Consider the following 27,776-nt stretch of genomic DNA (forward strand, 5'->3'; position numbering starts at 1 on the left):
TCAGAAACTGCCTCTCTTTGCACACATCAAAAGTGATATCACAAACCTTCCAGTTGGTACAGCACCCAAACAGCTACAGGTATTAGATCGGTCAAGTACTCCTAAAAGATTCGCTGGTATATGTACTTCATCTGGTAGAACCAAGTAAGTGTCTTAAATGAAATTAAACAAATGTCTAGCTTCCTACCATTTTCAAAGAAACCATATATGGTTCTTACCTTAGGCCAGTGACGAAGAAATATACCGACAACAAACTGAACGTATTTTTATTTAGTAAGTAAACTAGGAAACCAGAAATGCACTTCACACATTGTATCCATGTTGGGAATCGAACCCGGGTCTTCTGCGTGACGAGCAACGCTTTGACCACTCGGCAACCCCACCGCCCCAAGAGCGTCGGAAAGACACAGGGCTTATAACACAAAAAATGGCATCAAAGCATATATTGTCATGTACTGATTGGGTCTGTGCAATACACTGAGACCCACCCGTGTCAAATTATACCTTGATGCCACTTTCGCGTGAGACAAGATTCACTTCGGTACTGTAATGGGTTATGAGATGCTGGTAAGAGAGATGTAGATGGTGTCGTCATTAACGGACGAACTAGCAAACGCATCAATTAACTGGATCCTTTATATTTTTGTCATAACATGGAGCTATAATTCACTGGATACTCGAGAGTGTATATAAGCAAATTTTGTGAATGTTTTTCCCTCCTTGTGTTATAAACTCCATTTTCTGTCTTGAAAATCCCATTAATCGTTTGTAATAATCAAATAACATAAATATAGAATCTATGTTGTATCAACGTGTAGAATTACAAAGAAGGACTGACTATACATACAAACTGTATGTTACTAGGAAGTAATGCAAGACGTGTTGTTTTTGTGAGAATAAAAATATGTTTTCTTCAAGAATACTGAGTTTCACTCAATTGTACACTTTCCTACACTTGCATATGTAGGAGCTAGTATAAGACAATCTCGCCAACAAGGATCTGTCGGAGAGCTGTTGCGTATTGCAGCATCAGCAATTTTAAGGAAGAAATGTAGAACCTATTTATGTCAGCTAAAAATAGTTTATAGAAACAGACAACCTTGATGACAAATATTGGTCTGTCAGTGCTTTGTAACACTGAACTTATCATCCATAGTTTTATAATAGTAACATTAAATAATTTCATATCGCCAAACTGGTACCGCTCTTGGAATCCGACATCGCCGCCGGGAGCCCAGTCTGTCTGTCACCCATTCACCGGTGATTACCGAATATAGCCGAAAGCAGGACGTATTTTCCAAACTACTTTCATTGTATATTCATTTTATTTATTATATTTAGGAATTTCATGTTCCCATATCATGTTTCAAATATCAACAAGACAACAGTGAATACAACGTGTAGTCATGATAAAATGCCAAAGTTGTTTTTTGGGGGGAACACGTTGAAACTTAGATCGCTACCGTGTTTTGTATAACAAGGATGTCGCAAGGATACTCGTATAAAAGTGTGTTTGGGTATTTTAAGGTGCACGTGTTTGATCGGGACACGATCGGGTAGTGACAGGGGCGTTGAGACTGTTTGAGAGCGATCGTACAGTGACAGTTGTGAGACAGCATGGGAAAAAAGAATAAAAAGGAGAAAAAGGGGAAGGGAATCGAGAAGACTGTTCAGAAAACACAGAAAAAGGCAGAAAAACGAGCGAAGAAAGAGCTTGCTGAGAAGGGTGAAGTAAGTAATTGTCATCGAATGAGCGTGATGGAAAACAACGGGGGTTTGTAGTAGTTGTAGCTACGGTGTGATCTTAAAGTAGGATTTGAAGGGAATCGAATGTACACGAACAAGAGCGATGATTCACTGACATAATTCCAAGATTGATGATCAAAGTAATCCTGATGTGCCAAAGTGGAGCACTCAAACCATGCACTGCTGTGGCAAGGGTTAACTGTCAGTAGATAGGTAGAATTAACTCTGATTACAAAGTGTGGCAAAGTATAAGGAAGTGTTGGAGGTATCTTAACCCAAACCTATAAGGCTGAGGGAGAACCATCAGTGGAAGACACTGAGGTAAGAGACAATGCCTACAGTCACCAGTGACCAAAGTCTGGACCAAAGTTCTGGTGCATTAATAGTTAGTATGCGTTGGCAGGAACACGATGTTTAGCTGGCTGAACTGCTGCATTGCGTGAATAAATGTAGATAGTGTCAGATAGTGTGCTTATCAGTTACTGTAGCTGTTTGCCATGGTCATGGTTTCATCTGAGACATGATCTGAAGCCTGAAGGCAACCATCACATACTTGTTTTGTTTGTTGTTACTGTTACACTCACTAACAAACAGTGAATATGTGTAAATAATCGAGCCTGGACCAGACAGTCCACTGACTGACATCATGAGCAGTGGTCTACTCAATAAGAATACAATGACATGTGTCACCCAAATCAAAAAGCCTTACCATTCAATCCTATTAGTCCTGTCTTACGACAAGTATGAGTTGCGAAGACCAGTTCTAACCCAGACCTTCACAGTTCGCATCAACCATTAGTACCGCCAATACAAATGTGTGGCCAAATATAGTGTTAAGACTTTGTTTTTGCAATAATCTAATTGTATTACATCTGCCTGAACATGAAGCTTGGATCAGGCCAAGTGGTGGTTGATGTTTTGAGCTAGGATGTCCAAGACCTTCAGTGTACAAAGACTAGTCCCTCACCGTGACCCACCTTACCCATTGAAACCCTTGGTAACAACTGCTGTCAAAATCAGGAATATGTCATTTATGCATCAGCGTTAGACATGTTATATGTTAGCATCTGCTATGTATACCTATGCAGACCTATGTATGATGTTCTCTAATGACATAGGCTGGACTCATGAATCAGAAACAACAAATGTGTGAACCATCATACCACAAGGATAAAGTTTTTATAAAGCAGATAACCTATAGCACAATATCTTTGTTCTGTTTGAAGTTAATTTAAACATGAAGTTTTTGTTATGTATTTGGGATGAAATGCTTTAGTCATCTTTTCTGATATGCAGTCATAGTAATTCAGTGGTTTCATACTGAAATCAGTCAGAAAAGGTTCACTGGCAGGAAGGCGACTGTTTTGGGCATGTGTAAGCATGGGCTGATTTTCGTTTTCCACTTCGTGGAAAAAGAGTGGACATTTGCAACCATAATACCAGAGGAAGGCAACAACCACAAGACATTCATCTTCATTTTATTCATACACATATGTCTATAAAATATTTCACTTCTTAATTCTAATATTAACTTCCTTCTTAGCCATTAACATGATAATGTTTAAATTAAATTACAAAGTATCATCTAACATGCTAATCATTATATCATTTTATTATACATTTCACTTAAAATATGTACAAAGTATCATCTCACATGCTAATTCAATTTAAGAACATGGCAATCATTACAATAATTATGACATAGTAATAATAACATATTATATATGCTACAAACAACAAGTATGGGAATACCTAAAATGTGATAGTCATATACATGTATACACTTAGACATGGTTTGGTCAGTTATACCTCTAAGGTTAATGCAATATTTAATGTACTGAATGGTCACTTTAATCGACATCCTATCCTAGGGCTTGAAGTGATGCAATGGATTTAATATTCGTTTGGTTTGAGTGAAATGAAATATTGTAAAATTTTGACTCAAAAACCGTGAAAAACAAGCATCATGTTAGATTCAAACACCCAAACACAACAGATTAGTGCATGTGGAAGACAGACAGCCTGTGTCAACATGTCCTTTAAAAAATGTACAGACATAGTTATTAAAGCCTAACAATTACTTCTGCATGCTATAGCACAAACCGTTCTGCACCCACTTCAGAAGCAGAGCCATTGCATGGTTAGAAGATGGTGAAACCTTAATAACTGTTGTTCGCCATCCACATGTTTCTCCCTCTCTCCTTCACAGAGCCATTGCATGGTTAGAAGATGGTGAATCCTTAATAACTGTTGTTCGCCGTCCACATGTGTCTCCCTCTCTCCTTCACAGAGCCATTGCATGGTTAGAAGATGGTGAAACCTTAATAACTGTTGTTCACCGTCCACATGTCTCCCTCTCTCCATCACAGAGCCATTGCATGGTTAGAAGATGGTGAAACCTTAATAACTGTTGTTTGCCATCCACATGTGTCTTCCTCTCTCCTTCACAGAGCCATTGCATGGTTAGAAGATGGTGAAACCTTAATAACTTGTTTGCCATCCACATGTGTCTCCCTCTCTCCTTCACAGAGCCACTGCATGGTTAGAAGATGGTGAATCCTTAATAACTGTTGTTCACCATCCACATGTGTCTCCCTCTCTCCTTCACAGAGCCATTGCATGGTTAGAAGATGGTGAAACCTTAATAACTGTTGTTTGCTGTCCACATGTTTCTCCCTCTCTCCTTCACAGAGCCATTGCATGGTTAGAAGATGGTGAAACCTTAATAACTGTTGTTTGCTGTCCACATGTTTCTCCCTCTCTCCTTCACAGAGCCATTGCATGGTTAGAAGATGGTGAAACCTTAATAACTGTTGTTTGCCATCCACATGTTTCTCCCTCTCTCCTTCACAGAGACATTGCATGGTTAGAAGATGGTGGAACCTTAATAACTGTTGTTCGCCGTCCACATGTTTCTCCCTCTCTCCTTCACAAAGCGAGGGTCGGTTTAGGCAAAAACTGTTCACAAAATCAGTGTCAACATGAAACCAAGAACTGTGTTCACGTACAGATTCGGTTGCCACCTTTATGCTAATCCCCCGTGAATCTCCGGTAACCCATTACATAAATATTACTGTAACAACACTAAACATCTAAGAGTACCATGTTTCGCCTTCGTGCGAATACATGTAACTAAAACAAAATGTCTTCCTGCAAAGACACCTCAGAAAAGAGTGCTAGTCAGATTGTCCCAGAAACAAAATGTCCCAGTAAATTTGGTCAAATTGCCCCAGATTGTCGGTCAGATCACCCCAGTATATAGTCACAATGCCCAAATGTATTTAAAATGATTAAATATATGCCATAAATGCATATTTTTGTCAACTTCCATATTATATTCTTCATATAATATTATATGTCTGATAAATGTTACATTAGTAAACTGATAAGGGCAAAAGTAATACTCATGTATAGAGAGCACTGTAATACCAAGTATTTGCATGTTATTTATGCTTTTGTAAGGAACTAAAAGGATGAAATGATAGTCATATATATAATGTTTATTGGCCGTAAGTGCATGGCTTTTGTCAGCAAGTATAGTATAACGCTTATCAAGACAATCTAGAGCTAATGTTCATTAATCTTGTCTGAAACTGAGGTCATAAATCCATGGGTTTTGTCAACAAGTATGGTACAATACTTATCAAAACACTTTAGAGCTCTTGTTGATTAATCTTGTCAAAAATTGAAGCTGTAACTGCATAGGTTTTTTCAACAAGTATTGGGTGTCTGTGGTTTGTGAGTTTTTAAGTTGATGCAAACTGTAAGCCACGTTTGTTTATTTTAGAATCAAATTTGTTGTAAATATCAATGTTAAAATCACCAACAATTTATGGATATTTTGAGAATCCATCACCACATGGATTTCATTCAAAGCAAAGCTGTTCGTTCAGTTATCCCCTTTGTTAGGTGCCTGGAGTATGACATGAAAATTTGAGGTTTACAATTTTCAGTCAGTAGTGTGTGATTTGACCCTGATAACCCTGACCATGCACAAATGCAGGAAAATTATCAGAAAAAATGGTCTACAGTGATTTATCGACCTGCCAGAAAAACGTCAAGATTCATTATGACACCCCATGCACGTGTAGGTGGCTCCGATGTTGTGCACGAGCTTCCCATGCATTGTGTTTGCGTATGGTGATAACATGATATGATACTGCATACACAAGATGAATGTCATTGTAACGTTCCTCAATGGGTTTTCTTTCTACCTGACTTCAAAGTTCAGGTTCACCTACAATATTTAAGAGTTTATATGCAAAGAGACACCAAGGGAAATTCTGCACCTGATAACTGGCAGTACAGTGATGTCTAAACAGTCTATGATGTCTATTCACTCAAAAATCATCCGGATAGCGAGATGTCAAAAAGTGTCTATTTTGCCAATTGCATATTCTTTTTTTAACTTAAAATGCCCTGAAAACATATGACATTGCATCGAACTTATGCAGTCTGCAGAAAGTAAACTTCCAGACGGGATCACATGACTTAGATCATGTGGCAGGCTATTTTTAACTTGTATCGTGACAGATAGTAGGGGTTGATTTATAAGTGTTATATACAGTACACTTACAGTGTAGTTTACCGTAATCCTACTTAACATGTGTTTCCTTTACTGATGAGATATTCTCACATGCGCCAAATCCTAATGAACAACCTGAGTGTTTTGTTGGCTAATTAATCAATTCACATCAAATGCTTTCCGATAGATTTAGAATGAAATCGCATAGTCGAGCGGCGAACGGTATTGACGTGACACATACAAATGCACATTGCACAGATCTTTCTGTCTGCGTAACTGGATCATATTTCAATGGAAATCTATTTGAATGGTTTGAAAATTCACCGTCCGTGTAAGGAAGTGCGGGGTCAGGTTAAGCGAGTACAATTAATTAAGTTTCGCTTAACAAAAAATCGTCCACAAAGCAGGGTGTCCGAATATGTGGGGTCTGAGTAGATGGGGTACGACTGTACATGAATATTACTTTTGCTCTTAGCAGTTTACTAATAGAGCATTTATCAGAACTATTACTAAATAATATTAAATGAGGAATATAATATGGAAGTTGAGGAAAACTATCTATTTATACCTATTATTTTACTGCCTATTTAATCATTTCAAATTGGGGCATTTAGACTTTCCCACTGGGGTGATTTGACCCAACCTGGGGTATTTGGACCAAATTTGCTGAGTTAATTTAACTGGCACCCATCAGAAAATACGTCAGTGGAATGATGTGGCTCTCTCTGTCAAATGTTGTCAGTTTGTCTCATCACTCAGTGATATCGACATGTTACTTGACAAGAAAAGTTTTGTGTTCATTTCACATCTCATTTACATGTATTTTCCAATCATATTTAATTCTATCTTTCAGGAAGACATTGAAAGCTTGATTGCAGAATTTCAGGCAAAGGATAAGAGCCTCGCACAAGTCATAGAAGAAAAATGTGGTCCACCATCACCAAGGTAGGTTGTAAACTATCGTGAATTTGTTGTAAACCACATTTAAAGAAAACAACTTCATAGCTAACTGGCTGATTTAATGTAGTGTCTTTTAGTCCCAGTCTTTGTTTAATGCATACAGTTATAACCATTATAATATACTACATCAATATGTAAGCATATTTTTCTGGCTACCCGTCATGTAACAGTCGACAGAAAAGTTTATTGACTCCAACCCAGGTTCGACCAAAAGGCATATTGACTCGAGAAAACTATGACTTTAAGCTATGATGTCAGTCTGTTGTTTACATGTCACAGTATTGTTTACATAACGTTATTGGTTTGTAGAGAAAATATAATTACTTTTCTTGACTAAATAGACACATTTATTGCTCATTTGAACCTTTTTTTTATAATTACACAATAAAACAATTATAGACTGGTGAATTTTGTTGATTCCTGTTTTTATGGACCCATGAAAAGCAATAATAACCTAGGAATTTGTCCTCGGTCAATATACTTTTCACAGTCCATAAAAGCATGTATTGACCTCATCACAGGTCTCTAATTGTATGATATGTGGTTCCTTTGAGTTCAATAAACTGCTTTTCACTGTATTATGGTTCAAATGGGTTAGTCTGGTGATAGGAGGGTATCTTCAACATAGTGATAGGAGGGTATCTTCAACATAGTGACAGGAGGGTATCTTCAACATAGTGATGGGAGGGTATCTTCAACATAGTGATAGGAGGGTATTTTCAACATAGTGATAGGAGGGTATCTTCAACATAGTGACAGGAGGGTATCTTCAACATAGTGACAGGAGGGTATCTTCAACATAGTGATAGGAGGGTATCTTCAACAAAGTGATAGGAGGGTATCTTCAACATAGTGATAGGAGGGTATCTTCAACATAGTGATAGGAGGGTATTTTCAACATAGTGATAGGAGGGTATCTTCAACATAGTGATAGGAGGGTATCTTCAACATAGTGACAGGGTAGGAGGGTATTTTCAACATAGTGATAGGAGGGTATCTTCAACATAGTGATAGGAGGGTATCTTCAACATAGTGACAGGAGGGTATTTTCAACATAGTGATAGGAGGGTATCTTCAACATAGTGATAGGAGGGTATTTTCAACATAGTGATAGGAGGGTATTTTCAACATAGTGATAGGAGGGTATCTTCAACATAGTGATAGGAGGGTATTTTCAACATAGTGATAGGAGGGTATTTTCAACATAGTGATAGGAGGGTATCTTCAACATAGTGACAGGAGGGTATCTTCAACATAGTGACAGGAGGGTATCTTCAACATAGTGACAGGAGGGTATCTTCAACATAGTGACAGGAGGGTATCTTCAACATAGTGACAGGAGGGTATATTCAACATAGTGATAGGAGGGTATCTTCAACATAGTGATAGGAGGGTATCTTCAACATAGTGACAGGAGGGTATCTTCAACATAGTGACAGGAGGGTATCTTCAACATAGTGACAGGAGGGTATCTTCAACATAGTGACAGGAGGGTATTTTCAACATAGTGATAGGAGGGTATCTTCAACATAGTGATAGGAGGGTATCTTCAACATAGTGACAGGAGGGTATCTTCAACATAGTGACAGGAGGGTATATTCAACATAGTGATAGGAGGGTATCTTCAACATAGTGATAGGAGGGTATCTTCAACATAGTGATAGGAGGGTATCTTCAACATTCAACATAGTGACAGGAGGGTATTTTCAACATAGTGATAGGAGGGTATCTTCAACATAGTGACAGGAGGGTATTTTCAACATAGTGATAGGAGGGTATCTTCAACATAGTGATAGGAGGGTATCTTCAACATAGTGATAGGAGGGTATCTTCAACATAGTGATAGGAGGGTATCTTCAACATAGTGATAGGAGGGTATCTTCAACATAGTGATAGGAGGGTATCTTCAACATAGTGACAGGAGGGTATCTTCAACATAGTGATAGGAGGGTATCTTCAACATAGTGATAGGAGGGTATCTTCAACATAGTGATAGGAGGGTATCTTCAACATAGTGATAGGAGGGTATCTTCAACATTTATGGGTATTCATAACCTCAGAAGTTAACAATAGAAGGCTGGTATCCTGTAGTTTGCATAGCAAACAGTTGAAACCAGTATAGCTGTTACTATGTAGCATAGGATAAAATTTAATGTTAAAGGTCACATGCAACCAAAAAATCAAACATAATTAAAACACATTTATCACTTATTCATGACATATTATATACATTGCTGCTTTTAAAAAAAAACAAATAAACAAAATTATAAGAGTACAATCGCGATTCAAAAGTGCAATATGTTGTACTTGGGCTTACTTCCCTCGAAACGAAGCCCTCGGGAGACCGAACCCAGTCATAGTGGGTGGATATGCACTCGAGTGTAACGACGGCTTCCGATTGGCTGTTTCATTTGCTGATATGCTGAAGGTTCATTGTGTGTACAGAAAGATGATCTGTTTGATGGGCATTTTAGAAGTATAGCCAGTCACAAGAAAGTAAGAATCTGTATGGATAACAACTTCTTTTTGTGCACTTGATGCGTCGTTTCAGTATGGATTCATATACTGTTGTCAAACAAAATCATATACACTAAGAGAAGTCGTTATCCATGAAAAATGTATATAGAGATGTTGGGTTTGGAAAATACATGTTCTCTGAATTTGCACTCGATCCAATCAAAAATCATGTCAGTAGAGATGGTAAACTACTGCGTGGCTGGAATCTGTCATTCGTCCAAGTACAAAGCAGGACTTGAAACTGACAAGAGTTTGCACCAGTTTCCGTCAGATCCAGTCATCCGAAAAAAATGAATGCAGTATGTTTGCCATCCACAGACATAAAATATGTCATGTGTATCACACGTGCCTAATTACATAATGTGGCAGACACAGGACTCGGGTGCACGAGTCATAAATCAACTTATTTTCTTTATGTCGTATAGTCTTATAGGTGTTAAGTTCAAATTGCACGTGGTCAATGATCGAAGCTGTGTATTGCATGTTGTCTTTAGCAGACAGGCAGGCAGACATATAGGTGTGAATAAACCAGACACTGAGCTTTCTCTGTGACAGAGACTGCTTACCACAATCAACAAGTTTTTTTACGTAACGAGTAGATTATTTACTTGTTTGTGTACACAACCAAGATTAGACTACTGCTCACAACCTCAGACGCTGGGCATGCATACTGTTTCAAGCTCCGCTAAGCTATTCACTGCACATGCGTCACGGGCGCAGCGCAGCACAGCTGTTGAAACCAGTTTTCCCCCCAGCGCTGGGGGGAATTTAGTGAAACGTTTGAACTCCGATTTCGCGGGCTCTTTTTTCATTGCGTTTTTTTTCAACTTTATAGGTTGAACTGGCATTTATTATGATTTGTTTCGGTAAATGCATACCGAAAGGTACCAGAATCTGCAAAGTTGTGTTTTACGTTACATGTGACCTTTAAGAAAGGGCAAGATAGATATATGACAAAGACAGATATACTGTGTGTGAATCTTGAAGGAGATTTGTTAAAGCAAGTTCAGCCCACCTCACTCAAGCATTTGTAATATAGAGACATTATCTTATTTATTAATATTAGTAATTAATTCTGGATTTCTATGGCACCTGCTGTCCAACCTCATGTTGTTCAACAGTGCACAAAAGACAGAAAGTCTAGAAGGGATAGTACAGCAGATAACCCAAACTGCCTGTGCAACACTAAAAGGTTAGTAGTCACACATCCCACCAGGTACCCATTTACTGCTGGGTTAAGAGAGGCAAGTGTGCCTCAGGTTTCTATCTATAACATTTACACTATAATAAAGCAACGAATAATATTCAGGCATGTAATGGATGCCTGCATCTGTTTCTACACATGGTTCAGTCTGTTGTTTCTGCTATGATCTCCAGATGCAACATGTCACTGACTGCCCACCCAGAAAAGGATGAACTCATCATGTTTGGAGGGGAATACTACACCGGGAACAAGGTAAGGATCACTGAATTATACATGAGTTTGACGTCAAAATGGAACACAGTACAACTTCTCAGTGATACTTATTTTATGACTTTTGGAAAAAAAAGTATTTTATTTATTACTCACATTTTAAATGAATTACAGATTTTTTTTATATGTATATCACAGTCAAGGTTGGAAATTGTTTTTCAGTGGTTGTTTTATATATTAGATCAAGATGATAATACTTTCTTGTTCCAAAGGAAATTTGTCTTACATCATGAGAAGTTCGTACTTGTGAAAGGTAACTTGGGAAACTGGTGTCATGAGACAGTCACAGATAAAAGGGTTACAAAATGATCAAAGTTAAGTATAGATATTAAAACACAAAGCAGTAAAAGCAGAATCCAGATGAAAAAAAATAATGTATGTATGTCTGCTATAAATTTAATTTTAGAATGTGAAATTAAGTACAGCATTTTTTCAGAGCACAGGTGCTGCTTGGCATAAATGACTCTCAGACCCTGTTTGTTCTTATTGGCGTTTCCAGATGACACCCAGAGGGAAAATGCTTATATTCAGAAGAAAGGACATGAGAAATGTCACCTTATGTTATGGGCTTTTTCGATATTTGTTTGCTCCAGTAAGCTGTCAGTACTTACAAGAAGAACTGATAAAAACTTGCAACAAATTTAAATAATCATGTTAATACTGACGAACACATCACTATCAATGTCAGCAATATCTGGCTTCAAGGGGTATGACTTGCATAATTTGTACAAATCATGGAATGCAAAATCCATTGGCAGCAAGTGGAAATACTACATTAACCATACAAGGCCTATAAAACCATGCCAGGACTGTTAAAATTTCAGACAGACTTATTGTTTGATTCTATATAACAATATTCTATATAACACTATTTAATGTGTCTAGTTTCATAGACAAAGGCACATGCAATAATGGTTTGAACTGTGTAAAATTTCTACCATTGACTCCTCAAAACAGTTTTTAGAATCATGATGACTCCCAAAATCTGATCTCATGGCGCTGATGATTCCGGTGTCTGTAAACTTGTGTGATTGTTATCATGGTTATGCAGTGACCTAGTGCCTCGACCATGAATTTCCAATCAACCCTTAATGACTCAGGTCAACCGTGTAGGCCACATGCGTGTCATATTAACTTTGAATCTTACTATGAGCAGAGTTCCCCCTTGACATTCATAATTCAGGGTCAGGTTTGACGCTCCAAATCTTGTGGGGGAGTCAACATCTAAATTTGGGGGTCAGACAGTTTACAAAGATAATCGATTTTCAACTAATAATGTCTATCCAAGTCTGGATTCTAAAGTATTATCGTGTGTACTTTCTAATCAATTTGAAATCAGAAACCAACTAAGTTACATTTATTACCAATAGCATTGAATTGTGTGGTTTAGATTTGTTATTTTATTGCATCAGAAGCTGCACAGTGTTTGCTTTTCATGCATATTTTCACTTCACACTGCGTCATATTTCTGCGTCAAAGGGAACCCTGCTATGGTTCCATTCACCATGGGTAGTAAGTCAGTCCACCCCATTCTATTGACAGATATTCTATCTGGATGGGCATGTCTTCTTTTTAACTAAATGGTGCTGTACTTGTACTTACGTTAAAACTCAGTAATCTGAATTGAGCTGTAACTGATGGTGTCCTTAGTCCAAATCAAGATTCTTATACCCTGAATGACAAACCCCGACAAACCCTACCTACACCCCATCAGAATCCCTGTATCCCTAAAGTCTCATCTCACCAAGAGTCCTGTATCCCTAAAGTCTCATCTCACCAAGAGTCCTGTATCCCTAAAGTCTCATCTCACCAAGAGTCCCGTATCCCTAAAGTCTCATCTCACCAAGAGTCCTGTATCCCTAAAGTCTCATCTCACCAAGAGTCCTGTATCCATGATAACTTCTAAGGTCCAGGATAGCAGTGTAGAATAGTCCTTCAGCAACCCATGCTTGCCATAAAAATCAACTCTGTTTGTCATAAGGGGCAACTACAGGGATTGGGTGGTCATCCTCACTCACTTGTTTGATACATGTCATCGGTTCCCAGTTGTGCAGATCGATGCTTATGCTGTTGATCACTGGATTGTCTGGTCCTGACACAATTATTTACAAACTGCCATCCTTTGGCTGGAATATTGCTGAGTACAGTGTAAAACTAAAACTCACTCACGTATCTCCAAAACCAAACCCAATCAAGATTCTTCTATCCCTAAAGTCACATTTCATCAGGAACCCTGTATCCTTAAAGTCACATCTCATCCAGATTCCTGTATCTCTAAAGTCACATCCTATCCAGATCTCTCAATCCCTAAAGTCACATCCCATTCAGATACCCTGAATCCCTAAAGTCACATCCACCCAGATTCCTGAACCCCTAAAAGTCACATCTCATCAGGAGACCTACATCCTTAAAGTCACATCCCATAAGGATTCCTGTATCCCCTGTATAAGGTCTTTTTCATATTTTTATCCTTGAATCCTGATAACTGTTTAGGATAACTTGACATAACAGTATTTTATCCTTACTTTCAGTCTTGTATGTAGTCAGTGTGTTTAATCTTTGAATAAACAGAAAATCTCTACAAGAACAATCTGGTAAAGGATTGCTGTTTACTACCTGTTACCAACATTAGTCACTAGTTGCTAGATAAGGGATTTAGCTAGGATTCCGAATTTGTCTTGAATTCCGAGACCCATGAAGGTCCCGGGGTAGAATAGGCCTTCAGCAACCCATGCTTGCCAAAAAAGGCGACTATGCTTGTCGTAAGAGGCGACTAACGGTATCGGGTGGTCAGACTCGCTGACTTGGTTGACACATGTCATCAGTTCCCAATTGCGCAGATCGATGCTCATGTTGTTGATCACTGGATTGTCTGGTCCAGACTCGATTATTTACAGACCGCTGTCATATAGCTGGAATATTGCTGAGTGCAGCGTAAAACTAAATTCACTCGCTCACTTTTGAATTCCGAATTGTTCCTGGCAGGCAAATTAGAAATGAAGTGTTTTCGTTCAGAATTGGAATTCACTTAAGTTACATGCATATTATTTTTTAATTTGGGATTGTACACTGACGTTTGCTGTGAATTTGTGGTTAAGTTTTGATCTCTGAGGAGGTTTAGATAAATAATTGCTGATGTCAAGTCCAGTTTTTCAATAAAGGCAGCAATCCTTTACTTCTTATAGCACATGTATACATATTGTACAGGACACCCATCCCATGTCTGTGGTGCAAGGGAGACAACTCCATAGCATGGAACCCATGCACAAAAGTAGGTCACCATTACTTTAAACATAACACTTATTATATTTGTTTCATATATTGTGGATTAAACGCTTTCAGAGAGAAAGGTTTGAGATATAGGGATTAGATTAATTAGATATAAACTGTTGAATTTGTATTGCAGTATTCACATGTGGCAGCTATTCTCATTTTGTGAAATGACCTTGTTCCCCCTTTATAACACTCTGTAGGGGACACGTTGAATAAATGCTGCATTTACCTTTTCTGTCAGATAACTAAGACTATGTTACTCAAAACATAATGTGATGGTATTTGAGAATCCTTCATTATTAAATTATGTGAAACATTTACGGTATGCCTTATATTGAAGTTTTCTTGTAGAAAAATACTTGTTAGCTCCACCCATTCGCAATACGTCACATGTTTTTCAAAGTCTCCTAGTTAGCCTAACATCAAAATATTTGGTAAATAGAACCACAATAAAGATATGATATATACTGATATGTCTGTGTCTTTGAAATAAATGTGTTAATGTAGTTAAATAATATTTTTGTAAACATTAATCCACATGCTAAAATGGAGACAATGATTGACATTTGGGTCAGTCCGCTACAGTCCCAATGAGCAACTTTTGAGTCCTTGTCATCAGGTATTGTAATTTCTTACCTGTGGGCCTCTGGGCCACAGAACATGATGAATGTTGGAGAATGATTCTTATGAGTTACACTCCATGGGACTGAGGGGACCGCAACGCTTCTCAGATCCCACCTTCTGACTGATACCTGATGACCACTCTGACAAACTGAGAAGAAAGTGAATTGCAGAGTGCCTTTCTTTTAAAATTCTGCTTGTAATCTGTCACAAAGCAACACAGTCAAATACAAGTACTTGTGTGTTTACTTCAATTCAATTTTGTTTATTTCAGATGTTTTTGTACAATGATTTGTATTTCTACAACATTAGAAAGAATGAATGGCACAAGGTTACATCTCCCAAACAGCCCCCACCTCGCAGTGCCCACCAGGTGAGTCTCTTGTTGTAGAGAATCAAACATGGACTCAGGGTTCTGTAAAGTTTTTGTGTAAGTGAAGGCTAGAAGAGCACACAGACATGTAGCACCTTTCCATGATGCTTCAAAGCTACCTCGTTAAGGGTTCTGCGCAGATGCAGGTTAGAATTGGTGTTCAGTAGCGTTAGTCTAAACAACAGTATCAGGCTCGCTGACTTGGCTGACTCCTGTCAACATATCTCTATTGCCTAGATCAATGCTCATGCTGTAGATCACTGGATTGTTTGGTCCAGACTCAGTTATTTACAGACTGTCGCCATATAGCTGTAATACTGCTGAGTGCCGCATTACATGACAACCAAACAGTAGAGGTGTAGCATGTATGTGAGACAGTCCCCAGTTACACACGTACAAGTTACTACCAAAAAGTCGTTCACATGACTGCCTGACCACTGACAGTTAAATTCTGCATCTCACACAAAACCATGTCTAAAAGTGTGATTTATACAAACAATGAAAGAAAATTGGTTAAAGTCACTGATAGTTGTTCAGGTTGTTGAATGACTTGAATATAAACATAACATGAAAACTCAATTTTTACAAATATGTGCAAAATAATTTTAGACAGCATATTTGATCCATGTGCATATTTTTCAGAAACTTAAATTAAAAATTTTCTGAAAAATAAATACATGACTATTGAGGCACACAAGCACACACACTGTTTATTTGTTATTGTGTTTGGTGTTTTGTTGGTCTAATGGAACATATTTACTGTCTCCTAAACTGTGTGAAGCTGTCTCACTTAGATGTGATGAGGACAGGGAGGCAACCCATGAGATTTCAATCTGATGCCTGACTAAATTGCTCTGTCAAAACATCCATCTAGTTACCTGGACTGTTTGAAGCATACGTAATATATATGGTGATATTTATTTGAAAATGTTTCTCCTTGACAGCAAAGGGGACATAAAAGATTAATATGGAATTATGATTAGCAATATCTTATAGAGACTTTGTTATGATTACATTAAGCTTGCCCGCCATGATGTCACTGGATTACAGTTGTGTTATGCCCAGTTCACTCACTCACTCTAGCTACCTCATATAGAATTCAGATGTTTTTCAAAGTCACTTTGTTCGCCTAACATCAAAATATTTGGTAAATAAAACCATAATAAAGTCATGATGTATATTGTAAAGTCTGTGAGTGTGAAATAAATGTTGCAATTGCAGTTAAATAATAATGTGTTAAAGGTAATCCACATGCTAAAATGGAGACAATGATTGACATTTGGGTCAGTCCGCTACAGTCCCAATGAGCAACTTTTGAGTCCTTGTCATCAGGTATTGTAATTTCTTACCTGTGGGCCTTTGGGCCACAGAACATGATGAATGTTGGAGAATGATTCTTATGAGTTACACTCCATGGGACTGAGGGGACCGCAACGCTTCTCAGATCCCACCTTCTGACTGATACCTGATGACCACTCTGAAAAATGATTAAACAAATACCTTTCCCATGTAATCTGTCACAGTGCAACACTATTTCTACTTATGTTGAACAATTGGCAGTGTACATGGACAGTATAAATACACTTCCAAATACATATACCAGGTATATATATATATATATATATATATATATATATATATATATATATATATATATATATATATATATATATATATATATATATATATATATATATATATATATATATACTCAAGTTGCAATATTCCAGCAGGAAGTCAGGGTATTCACCTTTTGATGGAGTAAAATGTATCCTTCCTGTTAGGAAGTTGACATGTACATTGTTCATCAGTTCTGTACATTTGTGTTTTGCACTTGTGAAAACTGATGGACCAGCAAGTTGGTGAAGACGTTATGCTGAAAGTGACACCTTTCAGCAGTACCAATCATATCAGCCCAGTGTATTCATCGCCAATTTTGTTAATGTTTAGTTGGTTGCATTCTTTGTTGTTTAACCTCATACAATGTTAATGGCAGCAATCTGTAAATAATCAATTGTGAACCAGACATTCCAGTGGAAGAAAGCATGGGCATCGATATATGCAATTGGAATACAATGACATGTATCAACCATTTCAGTGAGTCTGACCACCCAATCCTGTTAGTCGCCTTTTACAACAGTTCTAACTCAGATCTTCATGAGTTGATTTGAGTGTGTACATATACAGACCTGAAGTACTGATGATGGACTTTGCTAACTGATGGAGTTGTGTATACTACGTCCTCCTGCTCTCTGTTCCAGGCTGTGAGTCTCCACCAGGGTGGGGGCCAGCTGTGGGTGTTTGGCGGGGAGTTCTCCAGTCACACCCAGTCCCAGTTCTACCACTACAAGGACCTGTGGGTGCTGCATCTCAAGAACAAGCACTGGGAAATGATCAAGTGAGAGCTTCTCATAGTACTTAGCAATTTTACCAATTTTTTTATAAACAAAGAACTATGTGTGGTAGGTGGTATAAAAAACATGTTTGTTGAATTGTTTACAACTGTGTTATCAGTTGTTGACTGTGATATCAATTGCTTTGAATGTCCTGTGATAGACAAGGGTTCAGTGAATTGTAGGCAGTTTCGAACACATGTTTTTAACAGACACTGTCATTCGTTGGTGTCTTTGGTGCTTTTGAGTTGATCTATGGTCTGTATAACCCTGGCTAGTGACTGGAGGACAATGAAGGTCAAGGTTACTCATGGTGAACTAGATGTGTTAACGATGATTTGAGTAATGATGATTAGAATGACTGCACCAGTGTTTAGGTGATCTTCACATAAGGTATTAGAATGACTGCACCAGTGTTTAGGTGATCTTCACATAAGGTATTAGAATGACTGCACCAGTGTTTAGGTGATCTTCACATAAGGTATTAGAATGACTGCACCAGTGTTTAGGTGATCTTCACATAAGGTATTAGAATGACTGCACCAATGTTTAGGTGATCTTCACATAAGGTATTAGAATGACTGCACCAATGTTTAGGTGATCTTTCAATAAGGTAAAGATTCCATGATTCATTCATGATTCCAGATTCATTTTAAGAAACTTTGTTCAATTTTTAAGAATTACAGGGTAAGTAATAACAAAAAGAAGGTTTTTGCAATCAGTTGAGATAAACTCAAAATCAAACACTCTAGTTCACACTGGTCATATGTAATGACTTCTAGTCAGAATTTCCAACCAAACCAACAACCAACCAAGAAATAAAAGAATTGTAGTAATATTTGTGTCACGCCAAACAAAAAAAACAAATGTGGCCTGTTGGTTTTTTTTATAAAAAATAGCATGTAGTTTGATCCCTTGTTTATGACTTCATGGGTGATGGGTGTTACAGCAACCAGTTTTGTGTTCTTTGAAATTTAAAAAATCTGAGAAAACATAAAATATAAACATGAATCAAGGACAGTATCTGTAGATGAAATGTAACTTAGTGACAGAGGAAGATAACATGTGGTCTGTTATCACACAGTTCCCCAGGGGGTCCTACATCTCGAAGTGGGCACAGAATGGTTGCAGTCAAGAGACAGCTGATAGTGTTTGGTGGTTTCCATGACAACACCAGGTGAGACCAATAAGCATTATGGTAATAAGAGGAAATAAGCAGCTTTTTGAATTAACATTATCAAGAGATTAGATCTTTCTATGTGTCATCAGTTGACTCTGTACAGCAGTCTTCACCATGAAGCTAGGAAAACATTCTGTCTTCGCTCTTAGCATCCAACTATCTGATTGGGTGGTTGCCATACAAGCTGCCTGGGCAGCCATTATTGACATCATGATGTCTCATGTCTGGGTTCTTGCTGTTAGTTTCTCAAGTGGCTGAATTTGTGCTTCAGATTATCATATTGAGTTCTTATCTTGATCCTTAGATGGACTGTAAAATACCAGTAAAATGCTGTACATCCCAATATCGAGTTATAAATCATCATCTTTACCCTGACAATTTGTTTGATAAAATTGTATTGGTCATGTAATTTCACAATATTAGTGAGCGTGTCAGTAAGCTTTTACACCACTTACAGCAGTATCCCAGCAATATCATGCAGGGGACACCAGGAATGGGCTTCACACATTGCACCCATGGGGGGAATCAAACCCCGGCCCTTGGCATGACATTATTTTAACCACTAGGCTGTAGGCTAATGCTGGTATGAACAGTATTCCTGGTCTATCACAATCTGTAGTGATGCACATCTTTAACTTTTGCCGATTAGTTAAATCAGTGAACCTGCATTGTACTGACAAACATTTCAAATTCACAGTCAAAGGCTCCTGGCATATGAAAGGCATCTAACTCGGCACACTAAACTGTAGTAGCCTATATGATTGGGCCACCAGTGTCCTGATAACATGCTTTATGGTGGTACTCTTAACTCTGTTGACAGTTGTTGACAGTTGTCGACAATTGTCTACAGTTGTAGTGCAGAAGCTCCATACCATCAGGCCCTCCATTACATGGCTGATTTTGCGGGTTGTGCTCATGCCTAGATGCTGTACATAGGTGTTCATGCTGTCACTCACTGCTTTGCCTGTGCTGGCTTGACTATACAGCCTGCTGTGATATAGCTGGAATACTGCTGGCATTACACAAGACTCATTGGATGGTGATTACAAATTGTTAGAAAATTGCTGTAATAGGATGTATACTGGGAGAAACAATAAAGGAGCACAGGAAAATTGCTGTAATAGGATGTATACTGGGAAAAACAGTAAAGGATCACAGGAAAATTGCTGTAATAGGATGTATACTGGGAGAAACAATAAAGGAGCACAGGAAAATTGCTGTAATAGGATGTATACTGGGAGAAACAATAAAGGAGCACAGGAAAATTGCTGTAATAGGATGTATACTGGGAAAAACAATAAAGGATCACAGGAAAATTGCTGTAATAGGATGTATACTGGGAAAAACAGTAAAGGATCACAGGAAAATTGCTGTAATAGGATGTATACTGGGAAAAACAATAAAGGATCACAGGAAAATTGCTGTAATAGGATGTATACTGGGAAAAACAGTAAAGGATCACAGGAAAATTGCTGTAATAGGATGTATACTGGGAGAAACAATAAAGGAGCACAGGAAAATTGCTGTAATAGGATGTATACTGGGAAAAACAGTAAAGGATCACAGGAAAATTGCTGTAATAGGATGTATACTGGGAGAAACAATAAAGGAGCACAGGAAAATTGCTGTAATAGGATGTATACTGGGAAAAACAGTAAAGGATCACAGGAAAATTGCTGTAATAGGATGTATACTGGGAAAAACAATAAAGGATCACAGGAAAATTGCTGTAATAGGATGTATACTGGGAAAAACAATAAAGGATCACAGGAAAATTGCTGTAATAGGATGTATACTGGGAAAAACAGTAAAGGATCACAGGAAAATTGCTGTAATAGGATGTATACTGGGAGAAACAATAAAGGATCACAGGAAAATTCAAGGGTTCCTTTATAATTTTAAAGTGTTCATCACCACAATGCTTTTCAAAGCTGGTGATGAAAACAGGAAAATATTACAGAAATCCTTGAACTTTCCTGTGATCCTTTGTTTGTTTTCTCTCAGCATATAGCGACTACTGTGCAATGTTTTCTCAGAGATTACAAGTACTACAACGATACATATGCCTTCAACATGGATACATACACATGGGCCAAGCTCGAAGTTTCCGGAACTGTTCCCTCTCCACGATCTGGTCATGTGATTGCTTCCATTCCTGACCTCTCTAAGGTCATTGTTTATGGAGGCTACAGCAAGGAGAAGGTCAAGCGAGATGTAGACAGAGGGGTAACCCATGTGGACATGTTTGCTCTGGTGCCAGAAGGTAAGCATATTATCTGTCATAGACTGCATTGACAGTACAGTGGGATTAGTACAAGGGTGGCAGATCAAGTGTCTGTACTCTGTATGTTGTAGGGCGTATCAAGGATGACACTGTGCCAGACAAGTGTCTGTAATCTGTAAGTTGTAGGGCGTATCAAGGATGACACTGTGCCAGACAAGTGTCTGTACTCTGTATGTTGTAGGGCGTATCAAGGATGACACTGTGCCAGACAAGTGTCTGTACTCTGTATGTTGTAGGGCGTATCAAGGATGACACTGTGCCAGACAAGTGTCTTTAATCTGTATTTTGTAGGGCGTATCAAGGATGACTGTGTATCTGCCATGTTTCTGTAATCTGTAAGTTGTAGGGCGTATCAAGGATGACGCTGTCCAGACAAATGTCTGTACTCTGTATGTTGTAGGGCGTATCAAAGATGACACTGTACCAGTCAAGTGGAGGTGGACGACAGTCAAGCAAGGCGGAAAACACCCCAGCACTAGATGTGGCATATCGTTGGCTGTTGCCCCTGGTAACAGGGCTGTCTTGTTTGGAGGTGTTTTTGATGAGGTATATCATTGACTTTACTTATGCTAAGAGATGATTTTCAGGTAGACCATACATCACTTTGCACAGGACTAAGTTGTAGACCACACATAATCATTTACTATTGAAAAAACAACAGTTTAACATGTATAAGACACACCACAATAGTTAAAAATGTAACGGTTGCAATGCATAACATAGCCTAATATTAATGTTTGTATGTATAGTCAGAGGCATTGAAACATGGTCAGTGTTGAATGTAAGGTAGGATGTCTGAAAAGGCCATCAATCCCCATGTCATAGTTATACAGGCTGAGATGCCAACCACTCTGAGTTTGGTGGATTTTATTATTAGTTTGCTGTTATATCTGAGATGTATATTATTTCTATGTTTCAGGATGAAAACGATGAGCAAATGAAGAGTGTCTTTTACAATGATATGTACCTGCTGGAGCTAGAGAAGGGGAGATGGCACACCATTGCACTCAGGTATGTGTGTGACTCTGTCATGAAAATCAAGGAGTCATGTGTGCAACCACCGCGATAAAATATGAATGTACATTAAAGCCTGCCAACACTGGCACATGTCTGATCCAGCACAGTGTCAAAACTGGCGTAAAATTTTGATCTCACCATTTCACAGTGATGTTATGATTAAAGCATTGTCTAGTCTGGGACATGTCTATTCCATATTCTGGCACGACTTTCTGATCACAACAATTTTATACAGGAATTTTATCTGTTCATAACCAGAAATTTATTTTGGTCCGTGGGGTGCCGGTTTAGTTTCTTTGTGATTGGTAACAAAATGCTTGACCATTATAGCTTCACTTCCCCACCTTGTTATGGCTTTTCTCCTTCATACAGTCTAAGTCAGCAGTAACACATACTGACTCTTTTGAAGGAGATAATGGCATTAATTGTATGTTAAAAGTGGGGCCTTATTTGAGTGAACTCAAAAAAAATATTTTTTTAATTTTAAGACACATTAATGATCTAGTAGGTGAAAAAATGTGTTCCCAGGTTTAATTTCGAGGAATAAAATTCCAACAAAATGACAAGCTACATAGTGATGCAGCTACCTCCTTTAGTCATTGTAGCACAGGGGGATTTGATCGACGACATCTTGTCTTTAGAATTTGACTCAAAGACAAAGCTATGGTGGTAATGTTATCACGTAGAACTGAGTTATAATACCCTGGGCCTAGATTTTCGAAAGCTCTCCTAGTGCTAAGATAGTCATAAGTGCCACACATTAACATTGACTTACAACTGTCTTAGCGCTAAGAGAGCTTCGAAAATCTAGGCCCTTGACTCTACAGGATGTGACTGGAATGTAAACATTTCTCCCCCCTGTACCATGTAGGGGGAAGAAGGATGAGGGGGAGAAGAAGAAGCGGCGCAAGGAGAAGGGGGAGGCGGACATGGAGGAGGAGGCAATGGAGGTGACAGAGGAAAATCTAGGGAACTTGTCACTTAAGAATGAATCCGGGGAAGATGGTGCTGTGTCTTCAGAGACCACATACGATGACGGTATATTCAAAGTAACAATCGGTCCACAAGGGGGAGCTGTTGATGAAGATGGGGAACCTATAGAGAGTGGAATGGATGTGGATCTCTTCAGGCCCTCACCTCGGATGAATCCTCTTATGACTGTCAAGAATGGAGTGTTGTACATGTATGGGGGAATATTTGAGGATGGCGACAAACAGTTGACTCTAGCAGACTTCTACTCCTTGGACCTCAACAAGCTGGATGAATGGAAGGTCATCATTGCTGAGGACAAGAAACTCCAGGTAAGGTTTGAGGATTTGGGAATTTTAATGACTCTTTTTGTTTGTCTCTTTATAATGCTGCTGCACAAATATTCCAGCTATATTCCAGTGGTCTGTAATCGAGTCTGAACTAGACAATGCCGTGACCAACTTCATAAGCATGGGATATGGTCCCATGTAACAACCAAATCAGCAAACATGACTGCTTCATCTCGTTTGCTGCCTCTTACCACAAGCATAGGTTGCTGAAGACAAATTCAAATAACTTGACTGATTTACTTAAGGTACAGCCTCTAACTTACTTTTGAAGGAAATCACTCATGAATACACACTGTCTCTGTACAAAAACTGTACATGTATCAGCCAGGAAAGAGATGGTTTAGAATAACGTGATACACTCTGCTTTGAGTTAAAACTTATTTTTCTGGAAAGCAAGACCTTTCAGGGATCGATGTTTTTTTCTGATGATGTTAGACTCTGGGCACTTTTGCAGTTGTTCAATTCTTTTAGAGTTTTAGTTTACCAACAAGACAAATAACGTGAATTCATCATTGAACTTTATGGATGTCCTGTTAGCTGTTGTAATATGTCACACCACGCTTCTGTGGGAAAAAAATAATGCATTTCTCTCAGTAATGCTAACTCAGGGAACTCAGTTCTCAGGGAAGCTACCAAATAGTATATTCCCCCCCAAAATATGTTATTTAGATGAAATTAATATGTTTGATTGCCTTAATGCAACTTTGCACTAAATCATCTTTCGTGCCCTCTGTAACCAGTTCGGCAAACACCAACAACACAGTTTACGACAGATTTCTGTGTATGGAGTAATTGTTTACAGTCCATATATGTAAAGTGTTCTCAGTTCGGAAGCTCGAAGTTTCAGTTTTTGATTTCAGGCAGGTCGTAAGGGATAATATCATAATGATTTTAATTGCATCAATAGGAAGCTAAAATGAGTCCATATTCCCAAGAATGTGACTCAGATGAAAACATTTTTGGGGTAGTTTACAAATACACGCTACTTATGTGTATGAATGAAACATGCCAGATGGGTCTTTTTTTATTTGAGATTAGAAAAACCACAACCTGAGGAATAAACTCGAGGGGCTTCACATATCAAGCTTACAAACTGACTGAAGATATGCTTTAGCTATAATTTCAGTATTTGATTTTAACTGTGAAATCAACTGGGATGAGACTGGCAGCAGAGTCCTTAACTTGCACAGGCAATGCACATGCTCTGCCTTGCATGTGTGCTGCCTGCACTACCCGTGCAGGCAGATATCAGCAAAATATGTTGGAAGTTATCAATAATGTAATATTATATAATCACTCAGTGATAACAAGACAAATTTCTATCAGTCTTCACAACAAGTAATAATTCAAAGTCAAGAGAGGTTTATGCAACAGTTCAAGGGATTGTGTAATAATGTCTGTGATTATGTAATAATCCCCCCAGGATGATACAGTCCCATGGGATTTATGACGTATAATGTGAGAGGCAGACTGGATGTCACTGGAGGTTTGTAAGTGTCGGGTAAAACCCTGCAGGATATACATATTATCAGGTTGATATATTCAACAGGGAAGTCAGTGAAACAGACATAAAATATTTCTGAAAACAATCTCACTGCTCTCTTTGCACAGCTCTATAGAAGTAATGCCAGTACTAAGCTCTTAAGAAATCCATTATATTGGTTATTGTGTCTTTGTTGATAAATCTACTGTAAAAACAGGAGAACCATGGCAAAGAGGCTGGATGACGCTAGTCTCATGGTTTAATTGCATCGTTTATAGTTCTCAACAGTCAGTGAACTTCATTAACATCGATGACTGATTCACAGGTGTGGGAGGAGTCTGATTCATCTGATGATGATGATGATGATGATGCTGAGAAGATGGATGAGGCCTGCGGGGGAGAGGAGGAAGATGATGATGATGAGGATGACGGTACATCAGGGGAATGGGAACAAAACAATAGTACAATGGGAACATACTGGAGTAGAGATTTGATCATAGTATTAGTCTACTATTCTATCTCAATTCAAAAACTTGATGAGCATGTAGCACTGGATGCTGATTTGGAGAATGAGCAAGGACAGTTACTATCTGATGAGGTCTTGTTTTATAGCACAGTATTTTTTACATATACAAAAAAAAAATGAAGATATTTTTAAGGAATATGGTTCACTGTTAAGTTAGGGAAACCTTACAAAAGCCACTCAGTGCTGACCGTCAGTTTATTTACTAGCTGGTCTGACATCATTGTGGACTTGTGGAGTGAACGGAGTACTCTTGACGAAGTTTAGGCCTCAGTAGAATTAATTCTCTTCCAATCCGTTCCTTGAGTCTTCTTACACAAGACCTCAAACTGTTACCAAAATGATCATAATGGCTACCAATAATCCATGACATCAGATGCCACAAGTAAAATGTTTTTAAACCTATATTTTCATAAAAGTTTTCAAGAAGATTGTTGCACTTTTTCTTTGAAAAAACCTTCTGAGATAAACTGTGGAAACATATTAGTCTGAACATGTTTTTTGATCTACCAAGGAGAAATGTTGATATGTCTGTTACTTTCAATTAAAATTTATTTGACAATACAACAAAAACTCTTTCTGCAGATATTATTCCAATCTGTTTGTTGCTCTTTTTTGGGGAGTAGACTGGTGGTTAAAGCGTTCACTCACACCGAAAACCTTTTCGATTCCCCACATGGTGTGAAGCAATTTCTTGTTCCCCTGCCCTGATGTTGCTAGAATATTGCTGAAAGTAGTGTAAAACTAAACTCTATTTCCTGCAGATTCTGACATGGATATATGTTTCGATGATGCACCAGCATTGATGGAGGGTGAGTCAGTGACAGTCTACTTTGAGCGGACGCGGGAGTACTGGATGACCAAAGCCCAGGAGTTCAGTGATGAGGAGGGTCTGGGGGTGAAGGGGAAAACGTTGGTCAAACTGGCCAGGGACTTATGTAAAAGTGCCTGCAGTCACAGCTGAGGGGAGGTAACTCTTGGACTACTCAGTTGAAGCCAAGCCATGTGTGAACTCTCCTGAAGGATTGCACAGTGATCTTCATGATTTATGCTATGTCAGCTGTATGTACATGCAGTGGCATCTGAGTGGAATGTGTTAGGAATTTGATGAAGTTCTCTGAGGATATTGTAAATTTGGAATGGACATCCAGTTACATTAGAAAATGTCAAATATCCTAGAGTGATGGATTTTAGGTCAGTTTTTGAAAATATGCAAATATTTTGTATGGTTAGTTCCTCTGGACCAGTGACAGCTGATCACAAGAAGACACTTGTTATGCCCTGGTTAAATATATTTGACAATAGACAAAGGGAAATCTGAAACCCACAATGAAATTGAGACATGTAACATTTCGTGACTACATCGCCAGTCTTAAAGATGTTGCAGGGCAAAATTTTGGTAACCAGCCTATATTTTAAGCCTACTCAAAGCAACAAGCATGCTTGTTAGGTCAAGGAAAGGTTACAATGCTGAATATCATTTCAATATGGACATACCAGTGTGTCACTGCAAATGTTGAAGCCTGTTTAGGAATGAGAGTAGGTGTATTTATCACATAAAATTCACAAGGAATGGTTGGACAGTGGACAATCAGATTTCAAGAACTTGTTGACAAAGGGTGTGGTGATGGTAAGCTCAGCGCTGACAGAGACAGGTGCATTGCTGTACACAGATCATGACAGAACTGTTACCTGGCCTGGCCAGGGACCCTGGCTGGTATCTCAGCAGGCCTGACTCCAATTCCTGGGATTGCTATTTACGGTATCAGTTGCTTTACTTTTGAAACATGTTTCATTTTTTTGTGTGTCCATTTCAATAAATGTTTATGATATCTGACTTATGTTGTTGAATTGGAAGGTTTGTGATGCTAGATGTGTTGTGACTGGTTGACATATCATATACGAAGAATAGAGAGAAGAGAAAATAGGTAATTCACAAGGAGATCAGTTGTCAAAGTCATGCAGAAACACAGAATACACACAGAAACTGTGATTACACACTGCCATTTAGAAAGTGGTCAGATGTGACCTGTTATATTTGGGATTACATTTTCTTAGTAAAATACAGATTTTAGTACTTTTGTTGGT

At 38.4% G+C, this 27,776-nt stretch overlaps 1 protein-coding gene and 2 non-coding genes across 3 annotated transcripts; all 3 read left to right on the plus strand.

Moving 5' to 3' along the window:
- Positions 1–1,505: 1,505 nt before the first annotated feature.
- On the plus strand, positions 1,506–27,525 carry LOC137258378 (kelch domain-containing protein 4-like). Its single transcript, XM_067796038.1, has 12 exons — positions 1,506–1,731; positions 7,125–7,216; positions 11,126–11,204; positions 15,391–15,489; positions 17,751–17,887; positions 18,967–19,059; positions 21,099–21,325; positions 21,747–21,892; positions 22,266–22,357; positions 23,235–23,664; positions 25,491–25,596; positions 26,453–27,525. The coding sequence occupies exons 1-12, from the start codon at positions 1,618–1,620 to the stop codon at positions 26,650–26,652; spliced, it is 1,815 nt and encodes a 604-aa protein (XP_067652139.1). The 5' UTR covers positions 1,506–1,617; the 3' UTR covers positions 26,653–27,525.
- On the plus strand, positions 15,108–15,241 carry LOC137259084 (U8 small nucleolar RNA). The gene has a single exon (XR_010954691.1). It is a non-coding gene; the product is annotated as a U8 small nucleolar RNA (small nucleolar RNA).
- On the plus strand, positions 16,815–16,948 carry LOC137259083 (U8 small nucleolar RNA). The gene has a single exon (XR_010954690.1). It is a non-coding gene; the product is annotated as a U8 small nucleolar RNA (small nucleolar RNA).
- Positions 27,526–27,776: the final 251 nt, after the last annotated feature.

Source organism: Haliotis asinina, chromosome 12, assembly GCF_037392515.1.
Source record: "Haliotis asinina isolate JCU_RB_2024 chromosome 12, JCU_Hal_asi_v2, whole genome shotgun sequence".
NCBI lineage: Eukaryota > Metazoa > Mollusca > Gastropoda > Lepetellida > Haliotidae > Haliotis > Haliotis asinina.

Bases quoted from the DNA above. Each gene is read 5' to 3' on its own strand.
- LOC137258378 (XM_067796038.1), top strand. From the start codon at position 1,618: ATGGGAAAAAAGAATAAAAAGGAGAAAAAGGGGAAGGGAATCGAGAAG. The intron at 7,217-11,125 runs GTAGGTTGTAAA...TATGATCTCCAG, and splicing joins TGTGGTCCACCATCACCAAG to ATGCAACATGTCACTGACTG. The intron at 21,326-21,746 runs GTAAGCATATTA...TGTATGTTGTAG, and splicing joins GTTTGCTCTGGTGCCAGAAG to GGCGTATCAAAGATGACACT.